This window comes from Mustela erminea, chromosome 8, assembly GCF_009829155.1.
Source record: "Mustela erminea isolate mMusErm1 chromosome 8, mMusErm1.Pri, whole genome shotgun sequence".
NCBI classification, from domain to species: Eukaryota; Metazoa; Chordata; class Mammalia; order Carnivora; family Mustelidae; genus Mustela; species Mustela erminea.
This window is the reverse complement of record NC_045621.1, coordinates 99,711,373-99,723,955: the sequence shown is the minus strand read 5'-3', so window position 1 is coordinate 99,723,955 and position 12,583 is coordinate 99,711,373. Positions and strand designations below refer to the sequence as shown.

Here is a 12,583-nt window from a genome sequence, read left to right as displayed (position 1 = left end):
GCTTGGCTTTACTTACTCTTTTTGAAAGACACAAAAATATCCTTAGATCAGCAAAATTCAGAAGCATTAGCCTTGAAAGTGTTAACACATCTGAAGAAAGAAGTGGAGGAAAGAAAAATAATTTCCCTCTCTCCTTCTGAGTTCTTGGCTAAAATGCCTTGTAATAAAAGATTATCAAGAGAAAACAAGTTTGTTAACATGAATACCTCACATACACACAGGAGATATCCAGTGAAACCGAGTAACTCCTTGAGGTGGCCCAAACCAGCACCTTAAATACCATCTTTAGCCAAAGACAAAAGAAAGATGTGGAGAGAGCTCAGTTATGGGAGGTTACCAGGAAAATAAGTATAATCAAGGTTAAGCTTTGTTAGGCATATTAAGTCCAATTTAGAATTAGTGCCTTCTCCATTAATTAAAGTTCCTTCTCATCCTGGTAGAAGGAGGGAGACACAAGTGGAGATTTCTTTGATAAATGTAAACGTCTCTTACAAAAGAGTAGTTTCTATTCTGTTCCCAAAGCTTCTCTTGTATCTGTTGTTTCTTAAAATAACCAGCTCAAAATAATCCTTATGTCAAGAGGCATATTCTGGGATGGCATATTCTGCTCCCCTTCAGAAGTATGCAGGGGTGGGATGAGTTCTGCAAAGTAAGTAAATAGCTATTATAGAACAAAAGTGTAGAGAGCCCCTAAAAATTCTGTCCTTAAAGGGAGTTTTCCAGTGTATTGTTTCGAGTTCTTAGGCATGGAGATAAGACCAAGGTGTTGCAGCCAAGAGGTTTCAAGTATTTCCCATGTGGCAACACTGTTCCCACAGTGAAAAATGCGCATCTCAGTTGGTAACTTTTCTGGTTCTAATTCCACAATGGAATTAGAGCAGACTTTCAATTTATTATGATTTGGTTGTTTATATAACCTGACTACTTTGGAGAATAGCTGAATATTCCGATCCACAGAACAACTGTACATCACAGTTTAATGATATAAATCAATAATTTGGTATTACTTTTTTTATTCCATTTCACATAAATCACAAGCTGATTATCCCCAGGAACTAAGTAGAATGGTGTCTTCCAAAGGAGGGGCAGATTCTTGAACAATGATTCATTCAGGTCACTTGGAGAGCTTGTTAAAATGCCTGTTGTGCTAATTTAGTAGACCTAGGGTGGGGCCCAAGATTTTGCATTTTTAACAAACTCCCAGGGAATACCTAGGCTGTTGTTCCACACTTATTGAATAATAAGTTCTTACAGTGTAAAAATAAAACAAATGTACCTACCCAAACATTTCCCTAGCTTCAACCAGCATTCCCTAGACCAGTGGAGACTTAAACGTACATAACGCTCTGGAAAACAATTTAGTCTGTGGAGAATGGGCTGTGGAGCTTTCCATGTGATTTTAAAGTGAAACCAGGGTTGTAAATCATTGTTGGTGCACAAAGAGTTGCATTTTACTATTATTTATATGAAAATTTGAAATTAATGAAGCTAAATACTCTTGAAGACTTAATGATAGTGAAATCTGTTGAATAGAATTCTTTCTATAGCTTTCAAAAACCTAATCCAAAATGCTGCCTTAATTTGATTTATTTCAGCAAAATAACTTCTATTTTTAAAAGAAAATCAACACAGGGAGGCATTAGAATAAATTAAATTTTAATTGCCCACCTTCCTCTGTAACATTTTATATTTACTCACTGAATGCAAGAGTAGATCTTGAAATAGTTCTCAGAAAATATATCCAGGACAAGGGTAAGATTCAGATGTAAATTCTAGGTAGAGAGAAGATGGTGATTTTAATTTTAAAAACAACCCCTGTCTGTCAGGAGGATGCCAGAAATTGTGGGTCATCATATTGACTTAGTTAATTGGAGGATGTTTTTTATTTGATATAGATCAAGAACAGTTAATGGTATAGGCTGTTCTGTTCAATTGTGCTTCGTTTTATTGGTTTCTCAGTGATCAGATTTTTCCATTCACAGTTACGTCCTTTCCATTTGCATAGCATTTTAGCATTACTTACACAATTTTAACAAATTTGTTTTTGAAGATTTTTTATTCAGTGGACTTAAAGTATAGAAATGTTTCCTGAGAATATTTCATTTTAATAAAGTTATATCCATATAGAAGAAACTGAATCCAATAGATAGATGGACTTAGAGGAACTGGGTGTGGGGTCTGTAATAACCATTTCATTGGGAACTTCTATTTTTATGTACCCTGTTTTTTCAGATAATCGTTAAGTGACTTTTTTGAGTACTCTGAGACTTAATGTATATAGTCAAAAAAATACAAATGAAAAAAGGTTTTTCCTAGCCTCAGACTTAAGATTCTTTGTGAACCATATCACTTACGGCATACGATGATTTGAAATAAAAATATAATACACATATTATGAGTAACACAATTTATTGCTTTGTATTATTTTACATTAAATCCTTTTAATTTGTGATCACATTTTATCACAATTCTTAAAATCCTGTCTTGTGTCCTTCACATTATATATGTTAAAAGCTTCAAACCTTAGAAGTGACTGCCACTAACAAGCCCTATCTCAATTGAGAATATATAAAAGTATAAGTAATAACTACCTCCCTAAGTCAAGTTTTTTTTGTTTTTTGTCTTGTTTTATTTTGTTTTGTTTGAGTGAGAGAGAGAGCACAAGCAGGGTGGAAGTTTAGAAGGAGAGGGAGAAGCAGACGCTTAATTGACTGAGCCACCCAGGCACCCCGTAAGTCAAGTTTTAACAAGCTTCCATATTAATGCGTATGTTTGTACTTTTTTTTTTTTTTTTTAAACCTTCCTTAGATATCCATGTTTCTTGCCTTCTCAAATTCACGGGTCTGCGGTCAAACATGATTTCTTAGTCAAATTTTTCCTCTCTTCCAAATGGAAATTGCTATCTCTTCCTTAATCTTGGGCCCCCTCTCTGCTTAATTTTCCTTAATTGTTCTATCACTGACATTTTATAAACTTTACTGATTTTTTTATTTCTTTTCTCACTAAACTAAAATTTCAAAAAATGTGTGTGCATGTGTGTGTGTATGTGTGATTGCCATATGTCCAGCACTTTGAAAAGTAGTAAGCACATAAGAGACATTGGATAAATGTGGAATGGATTAATTTTATTCCCCAGTGATGCATTGATGTCGCCTGGTAATCAAAGCAATATCAGTTCTACATATGGTGTTTATAGGTTTCGAATTTTACCACCTATTCACAAAACACATAATTAGTTGTTTTGTTTTGTTTTGTTTTAAATAGAAGTTAGAAAATTTTTTAGTTTTCTTACCTTTCACACATAGATATAATTACTTGAGAGAAAAAGTATTAGGATTATGTGAGGTGAGGTTAGGTTCTGGGGATAATGATATGAAGTTTTAAAACAAAGTACTACCTCTCAATACTGGTAGGAAGTACTTAAGGGAGTAATACAAAGGGATTTTATAACTCAAAGGAAAACTGAAAATTAATAAGCCAGACATTCAAGTCAATAATTTAAGAACAAAATGGATTTAAAAATTAGAAGAAAAAAACAAGGATAGTAAGGGTAGAAATTTAGTGAAACAGAAAAGACAAAATGAGAACAACTAAGCCAAAATATGGTTCTTTAAAAGAGTTAGGTATTGGGGCGGGGGTGCAGAAGAGAGAGACAAGCAAGGGGAATGAGAACAATTAAGAGGGAGTGCTCTAGCAAAGGCAGAAGGGCACTAATAAACCAAACTAGGAGTCAAATGGGGCATTGTCCCCACTAGCATATAATGGAATATATGCTATGTTTCAAAACAATCTTTTTTTTTTTTTTTTTTTTTTTTTCAAAACAATCTTTAAAGATAAATGAAATGGAAAAAAATTGTTTTAAAGTACTAAAATTGACTCCAGAAGAAATGGAAAAATCTTAGTATTCTTGCACTGATTAAATAAATTTAAACATTAACTTAAATATTTCCAACAAAGAAAAGAAAGCCTCATTTAGCTTTTTAACTAATTCCAAAACAAGCAAGATCATTACTCCCCAGCCAATTTTATGAGTTTAACTTAATTTGATACTGAAATGAAATAAGTACATACCAAGAAAAAAAAAATTATGAGACCTACGAAGTCTTGAAGCTAACAGTGTTCCTTTACAGGATCAGAAAGCTACCTTCTAAATTATAATTCCAGTCACAGATACATGTACTTGTTTAAAAGAGATGGGATATTTTTTCCATTTAAAATCTAATTATGTTTCATTTATATCCTTTGTCTTTTGTATATTTACATTGCCAGAGTCAATTCCCTGAGGCTCATCAGTTACCTAATAAAATGATAAATATGGGATTTTGAACTTCTAAATCCAAGGCCTAGAACTTTATTTTTTCGTTTTTAGACTTAACCAACTTTCTGGTTAATATGAAGGACTTCCTGAGGTCTGTGCACAGACTTACTCTTAGTGTGTCACTTCTCATTCCTTTATGTGAGCCTTAATTATAGTCAGTCATTTTATTCATGTTCCTCAGCTATGCCCTCCCTGCTGACACTGGGCATTATACAAAAGCCTTCTCCTTGCCCTCTCCTCACTGAATGACTTTTGCCATTCAGTTATGCTCCACTTTCTCTGTGAGGCATTTTACAACCTTTTGAATCTAAATTTCCGCAGTAATGAATGTTTCTATAGCTCATTTGATCTTTTAGACTTATTTCTGTGTTTAGTGAGTAGAGCCTTGAAATGCATAAGCCCTAAGTCCTTACATGTATCAGGACCATTAAAGAGTAAAATGTTCTTCACTATATGTACTTTTTTATGTGTGTGTGTGACAAGAAACACCTAATATTTACCAGAGTAACCACTTTTAAGCACATAGTTCAGTAGTGTCAGGTGTATTCACATTATTGTGAAACAGATCCCTAAAACTTTTTCATCTTGTGAATCTGAAATCTGTTACCTATTACCCATTAACTCTATTATCTATAAGCAACCAACTTTCCTTTTCCCTTCCCCCTGACAACCACCATCCCACTCTTCTGTCTTCGTGTACTTCACTACTCTAGATATCTTATGTAAGTGGGGTCACACAGAATTTATCCCTCTGTGACTGCTTCATGTCACTGAGCACAGTGTCCTCAAGGTTCATCAATGCTATAAGCATATGATAAGACTTCGCTTTATGCATTTATTAATCTGTTTAGAGTTTCCATTTCTTTGGAATGATCACTTTCTAGACATTTCCATTTTTTCACTGTCTTTATTGTTAGTGATGGGCTTTCATTTATTTCTGCTTATGTCAGAGGAGCATTATCCCTATTGATCTCTTGACTGTTACTGAGGATAAGAATAAAATAAAGCAAAGACTTGGTGCACTGCAGGTGTATGAAGTCAGGGAAGAATTTGTGCTGATTTACATTTTATTCACTTGTTAAACAGCTTTTCTTATACCTACTTATCAGTGAACACCACCAAAATTTACACCCCAGTAAAATGATCAGTTATTCATGTCCTGTATCTCTGGGTTCATTTAGGGATAGTAAAACATATTTTATGTTGAAATCCATGAACACCAATAATTTGCTTTGTCTCTAAATTAAAAGAGTACTAGATCTCCTTCCTTTCATTTTAGTATCTGTTTAGTGTCTAGCCTAGTAATATGAATGAACTAGGTGACTAGTAAGTATCTATGTGGAGTCTGTTTCCCTACTGTGAAAATGATGTTGAAACTGACATAAAAATTATTGCAATGATAAATGTCATGCAGAAAACACTAAAGACATAATTATACATATTGGTCATCTTTCAGTTTCTAAGCCTTGTAGTCTTCTTCAAGGCTGTGGTACTTGATCCTTACTGAGAGAACACCCTGCTTCAAGAGGTTAATAGGACTTTTGTTACTTAGGTACCAGCCTAAACATCACTTAATCCAAGGGACCTTTGTTGACCACTTAATCTAATAACATTGGCCCTTCCTAGAGTTAATTTTTGTCCACCTATTTTTTTGTTTTCCTTATAAGATAGTGCTATATGAAGCTATCTTTTCATTTATGTGCTTATCTTTTCCTCCTTTCTAGAAGATAAGCTTTATGAAAACAGATTTTTTTTGGTGGTTGTTCAGTTTTTCTAATACCAGCACCAATTAGATAGTAAATAGTTGCTGGATTTATAAATGACTGAATGTATATAGTATTAATTATAACATTACATTTTAAAGAATAGTACAGAGAGATTATAGTAAAATAAAGAAATTATATATGTACAAATACAAGCACAAATAATACATATGTATAAATATGTACTTTATATACATATAAAAATACATATATACATTTCTGTTTACCTTTCCAAAAATGCTTATTCTTTTGGAGTCAATGTATGGCTGTTTCAGTAAAAACCTGCAATGAAAAAAAAAAGTTAAATTTTCTTGAGTCAAATGCACAGGAGAATTCATTCTGGGCATCCACACACATGCATACATATATACAAAACCCAGAACTCAAACAAGGAATACTTAAGTGGCTGGAGCCTTATTCGTGTTGAAGGATCATGGATCCCAAAATCTTGCTACTCAAAGCAATGGTCCAGTTGTTTGGACATCACCTGGCTGGTTGATGCAAATGTAGAATTTTGGGCCCCATTCCAGACCTACTGATTAACATTTTGACAATGTCCTAGCCAATTTCTGTGTACTGTTTTAAAGAACCTACTAGATTTCTTGGTCACTCATGCTAGTGTGGGTATGGTATCTGTGAAATTTCAAGAATTGTAGTTAACTGGGAAATAATAGACATTATAGATTATTGTAAATAAATGGTTTAATTAAGGTTTCTCCCATTTTATTTTACAATAGGGAGTGGGGCAAAGCAGAAGAAGAAGGAGAGGGAGAGAGAGAATCTTAAGCAGGCTCCATTCCCAGCACAGAGGCCAATGCTGGGCTCAGTCTCACAACCCTGAGATCTTGACCTAAGCTGGAATTCAGAGTTGGACATTTAACCAGCCAAACACCCAGGGGCCCTAAGGTCTCTCCCATTTGCATAAACCCAAAGTAAATTTTAATTCCAGAGAGGAAGGATGGTAATTGTTTTATTTGGTGCTAAGAGTGAAAAGTACTTGGAAAAATGCAGCAGTCTATTTGACTAACTTAGAAAACTGCCCATTCACTAAAGTATAAATCTCTGAATCAGTATTAGTAGTATTTATCATATACCTAGCTTCTGTCATTATAAGAGAAACAGTAGGGAAATGTGCACCCACTTACTTCACGGCTGCTACTTGGTCTTTTACTTCCACTGAACCTAGCCTTCGATGAATCTCCTGCAAAATTTTCAGACCCTGGAATCCACTTCCTCTGCCATCAAATCGTGCCGTGATGACATTATCTGTGTCAACAAGTACTGAATCCCAGTCAATATGGAATTTATCTGTAACCAGTTGGCCTCCTGGTTCTTCATCCCTGTAAACAGCAACACAGTGGACCAAAACAAGAGCAATTGGTAGATAGTGTCGTAGATAATATGGTAGACATTTTAACTTTCAAACTTATTATTTTAAAATTTTGGAAAGGACCCATGGGCTATTAAAATTTCTGTTAATTCTTGATAATAAACCTGAAAGTATAGTGCCATTTTTCTTTGTAAAATGTCAAATGCAAAGTTCTCTAATGAACTGAAAATATGAAACAAGATTTTAAAACTGTTCTAAGAGATTATTTTAACTCCTTTTTCAAATGAGAGAAATGAAGGAAAATATATTCACATGCCATAGACATTTCAAAGGAACGATGATTAAGTTAACGTACAGATTCTACATTATTGAATTTCTTCCAGACTGTGTGTTTTAGAAATGTCTTGCAGATGGTATACAAAGGCTAAAGGATCTGATCTGAACAGACCCAAAATGAAGTCACTTTTACTAAATCCCACCAAAACTTAATACCTAACTTAATTGCAATTTAATTCTTTCCCAGGATTGGAATTTTAAACCAGTCACGTTGGAATTTTGTGATCTATAACCCTTCCTAGAGCCCCCATCTTCTGCTTAAGGGAAGGTGACCTGGGCTGAAAAAGTCTTACTTTCTTTTTCTTTTTTTTTTTTCTTTTTTAAATATTTTATTTATTCACTTGACAGAGAGAGATCACAAGTAGGCAGATAGGCAGGCAGAGAGAGAGAGGAGAAAGCAGGCTCCCTGCCAAGCAGAGAGCTGGATACAGGACTCAATCCCAGTACCCTAAGATCATGACCCAAGCGGAAGGCAGAGGCTTAACCCACCGAGCCACCCAGGCGCCCCTTATTTTCTTTTGATAAAACCCTTTTGTCCCACCCCATTCCTGTTTATACAGCGTTCCAATTTGGATAGGTCTGTTCGCTAGATGGGATCCTGCACAAATCGTAAATCGCTGAATAAAGTCAGTTAGGTCTTTAAATTACTCAACTGAATTTCGCTTCTTAACATAAGAAATGGACAATCCTAAAGAACTTCTGACTCAAAAAGAAATATTGCATTAACATTCCCTGATTTGTGTGTGTGTGTGTGTGTGTGTGATGGAATTCTCACTAAAGAAAATTTAAGGATACATTGAGCAAAAATTGTTTTGCTTCACTAAAGTTAATAACAAGAAAAGTACACATATGTTTGAAAAATTTGAATGCTAGAAGTAAAGAAGGACATACAGGTTATTAAGCATGAACATTGTCTCTGGAGGGATAAGGTGATATTATTTTAAAAAGTCAGATTACAGTGGTACAGTGGTACCTTATTTTCTAGAATATAGAGAAGGTAAAAAAGCAGCCTCTCATAAAATCACAGATTATCTAGATCCAGATCTAGATATAGTTCAAGCATGCATTTGTCCATGTGATAGATTTAAAGAGCATCAAACATGAAATGTTCTGAGAGCATCTCCAACTTTATTTGAGCTACATACCGGAAATCTTCACTCTATTCGTTTTCCTGTCAAGACTCGCTTTTCTTGGCTGCAGTATGCAAATCTGATGCTTAGAAGCACCAGTACATACCAATACACAAACTAGTTCTTATCCATAAGCTTTTAGGTTATCAGATTTGCTAAAGAAAATAAATTCCAGGCAGCAAGTAGAACTGAACCAAAATAGGGACTGTGTGAGACCAGCGAGAGGAGGAGGTAGGAATGGGACAAAATAATGGACGACTAAAATTTACCAGATGCTGTTATTGGCTAAATTTTGTCTTTCAAAACCCCTATGTTGAATCTCTGATGCCTACTGCCTCAGAATGTGACTGTATTTGGAGATGGTGCCATCCCAGTGGTGAGTCGGTTGAAATGAAGACTTTAGGTTGGGCCCTAACCCATCTGATTGATGTCCTTATAAGAGAAAATTAGGACAGAACAGAGACCTTAGGTACATGAATCATGCAGAAGCAAGACCCTGTGAAGAGGCAAGAGGGAAACTAGCTGTAAGCCAAGGAGAGAGGTCTCGGAATAAATAAAACCTGTGGACACCTTAATCTTAGACTTCTGTTCTCCAGAACTGTGAGAAAATAACATTTCCACTGTTCAGTATGCCCAGCCCTGGTAAACTAATAAAAATTTTTTTTGTGGTTTAAATACTTATTATTTTATAATAATAGATCTACACTACCAAAACTTATTTAACCTTTCTGGGAGGAAGTTGTCTTTTGCATGGCTTATTACATGTATCATTATTCCTATCCTATAAACTGTTCCATTATAGTGGGTTAATCATGATCGCCCCCCATTCCCCTCTAAATCACACAATTATGATGATCCTGTGATCCAAATCTAAATCAGTTTTGACCTTTCATGGTGTCTGCAATCTTTAGCTCTTCTTGAAATTTTATTTTTATTTTTAAATTTTTAGTTTTTGCAACATTACCTTTTTATCAGATTATTGGGGATTGTTACTATATATATATCCACATGCTCGTGCCTAGAATTCTAATTGCCTAGCTCAGAATGAAGTGTGGAGTTGGTATTTTTTCCAGAGTCCCAGGTGATATCTGACATAACTTGTTTATCATTTGAGAAATAGCATGAATCATTATGCCTAGCACAATATGCCTAAGCACAGAAAATGCTGTTGAACGAGATCTTTTCAGGGAACGTAGAGTCATGTGAGGTTTAAAATGGAAGGACCTTAAAAAGCCTTTAGTTTTTATAAAGACACTATATTTTGAAGCTTGGGGATTTATTGCAAATATCAGAAAGCAAACCATGATTCACAGAGAATAAAGTACAATTATTAATTTCAGTTTTTAAGGTGGGTAAAAATATGACCATATGAGTCCCAATTTTACTTTGAATATAGATAGGCAAGACACTAAAACCCCAAGACTCTGTTTCCTTATCTTTAATGATTGCAAGATACTGTCTTGTTTTCCTCAGAGTTTTATGTGCATTAAATGACATAATGTATTTGAAAGTACTCTGTGAAATATAATAAGAAATTTAAGACAATTATTAAATTCATTAAACAATATAAAATGTTATTATTCTTTTGTTTGCAGCCAGTGTTGCTTATTTTGAGCATATTTCCTTGCAGTTAGAAATGGAGAACTGTTAAAAAAAAAAAAAAAGAAATGGAGAACTGTTTAAAAGCTTTGGGGCAGTTGTGCAGAAATTAAACTGGGCAGTGTCTGTGGATAAAGGCATTGTGCCATGTTGTATGAGATATTGTGTTAGATGGACCAATGATACCTAAAGACTTAAAATATGAAAGCGTAATCCACAGATCCTTGGTAGTGATGATCAGAGTGATGATTGCTGACAGCAGCTTTAATGTAACACTAAAATGTTTTGTTGTTATGGAAGATAGTAATTTTCCAGTTTAGTTATAAACTATTGCATTGTTCACAGCTACTTAATGAGTTTAAAGCTAAATTAAATGTAGACAAAATGTTAGTAAGTCACAGACATTTTATGGCAGGCAAATAAATTATTTTTTAATACACTTTAAGGCATATTTTTCAAACCTAATGATTAATAAATGGTTATAGACTTTTATAAACAAAAACCTTCAATCCCTTACTCAGGCTTGCAGCAGCCAGAGAAAAAATGTAATTCCACTCCTTTGGTATTTTCTCTAAATGGCCATTTTTAACTTTCAACCTCGTCTTTAAAAGTTTTCAATGTTAGAACACACAGTGATATCAATACATTACCAGTTAATGACTTTAACACATTTCTCTATCTAGTGGGGTTTCTTTTTTGGTACATGGTACATATTTATTTCAAGATGAGTTATGAAAGAACATGAATTTGTTATGCAGAATTGACAAGCTTCAAGCTTCAATTTATTTGGTTCCTCTTTGTCTTATTCTGAGTGTCATCTTTTTTTTTTAATGCTCTAAGTATTTATCTTTTTTTTTTTTTTATTTTTACAGCAGTATAGTTAACATACAGAGTTATATTAGTCTCAGGTGTACAGTCATCTTCATCTTTTTACTACATTATTTTGTTTTACTCTGTTTCAGAAATCTCCGGGGGCCCATAGAAATGAGGGTGTTTCAAGGTTGAGAATGGGGACATAAAATATTGTTGAGGGTCGTGGTAAAAGAACAACCCATCTGTTCTAACTAGTGGAAATATCGTAGCAACGTGAAATGTGTATTTCCTAACACAGGCAGCAAAATCAAGTTATGACTAAACTTTTCTTAGAACTTAAGGTCTTGGAAGGCAGAGTCTTCATTTATTTCACTACATTCAGCATTAAGCATGTCTATATGGATGAAGAGTTCAGGGTATGAGCATGTAATAAAATATAGAACTCTGAGTAAACACAATATCCCATAAAACTTTAAAATGACAAAACAATCTTTATGACTTAATTTTGTATACCAAAACTGAATACAAGTGAAGAACAACCAAGTTGTTCAGACTGCATATGTGGTCAGGTTCACAAATTGCTATTTAAATTAATGTAAAGAGAGCTGAAGACCTAGATTTTGGTCCTAACTTTGTTAGGATATGCTGAGTTACCCTGAGTAATTATATGCTGTTTTTATTTTTACTTGTGTTTTTTTTGTTGTTGTTATAAAATAGTATGTGGTAAATAGTTAAGACCACATGCAGTACATTTTAAGAAGTCTTTTCCTAACCAGTAAAACTTGGTTACAATAGATGGAAGGAAAATATTTTAAAAATTAGTATACTTTCCTTGACTCTAATCTATTGCATGGCAGAATTTCTTCTCCTACATGGGAGAATTTGAAAACTGCTGTACTAACTAATATAACTGCTATACTAATCTGTCCATTGGGGCATTTTGGAAGGAGGGGCCACAGAAAGAGGTGAGTTTGACTAGGACATTTTCCTTAAACAAGTTTGTCTTGCCTTAATCTGAAATTTACCTAATAGAAATATATAGTTACTGATGATTTAGTTGTAACGTGAAGTTTGACCTCTTTCGAGCAATACTACATAGAGATACATACATTAGCTAAGTGCTTCTAGGCTAATTTCTTCCATTTCTCATTTTAAGATCCTTAGATTTCTTCTCATGGATGGATTTTTCTACATGCAGAATAACAGAATGACTTTTCTCACATATTTATTTACTGCAACACATGAGAAATAACATTATTTTCTGTCAGAGAACAGTTTTTTATCCACATTCCCA

The 12,583-nt window shown here is 34.1% G+C and overlaps 1 protein-coding gene across 5 annotated transcripts in view; it reads right to left on the bottom strand.

Moving 5' to 3' along the window:
- The window catches only part of DPP10 (dipeptidyl peptidase like 10), a 1,361,251-nt gene that overhangs the window by 9,774 nt on the left and 1,338,894 nt on the right, over window positions 1-12,583 (bottom strand). For all 5 annotated transcript variants that reach the window (XM_032353837.1, XM_032353835.1, XM_032353834.1 and 2 more), the window contains 2 exons: window positions 7,227-7,421; window positions 6,309-6,363 (listed from right to left, as the gene is read on the bottom strand). In XM_032353837.1, the coding sequence (XP_032209728.1) occupies window positions 6,309-6,363; window positions 7,227-7,421 (250 nt within the window). The remainder of the gene's footprint in view (window positions 1-6,308; window positions 6,364-7,226; window positions 7,422-12,583) is intronic.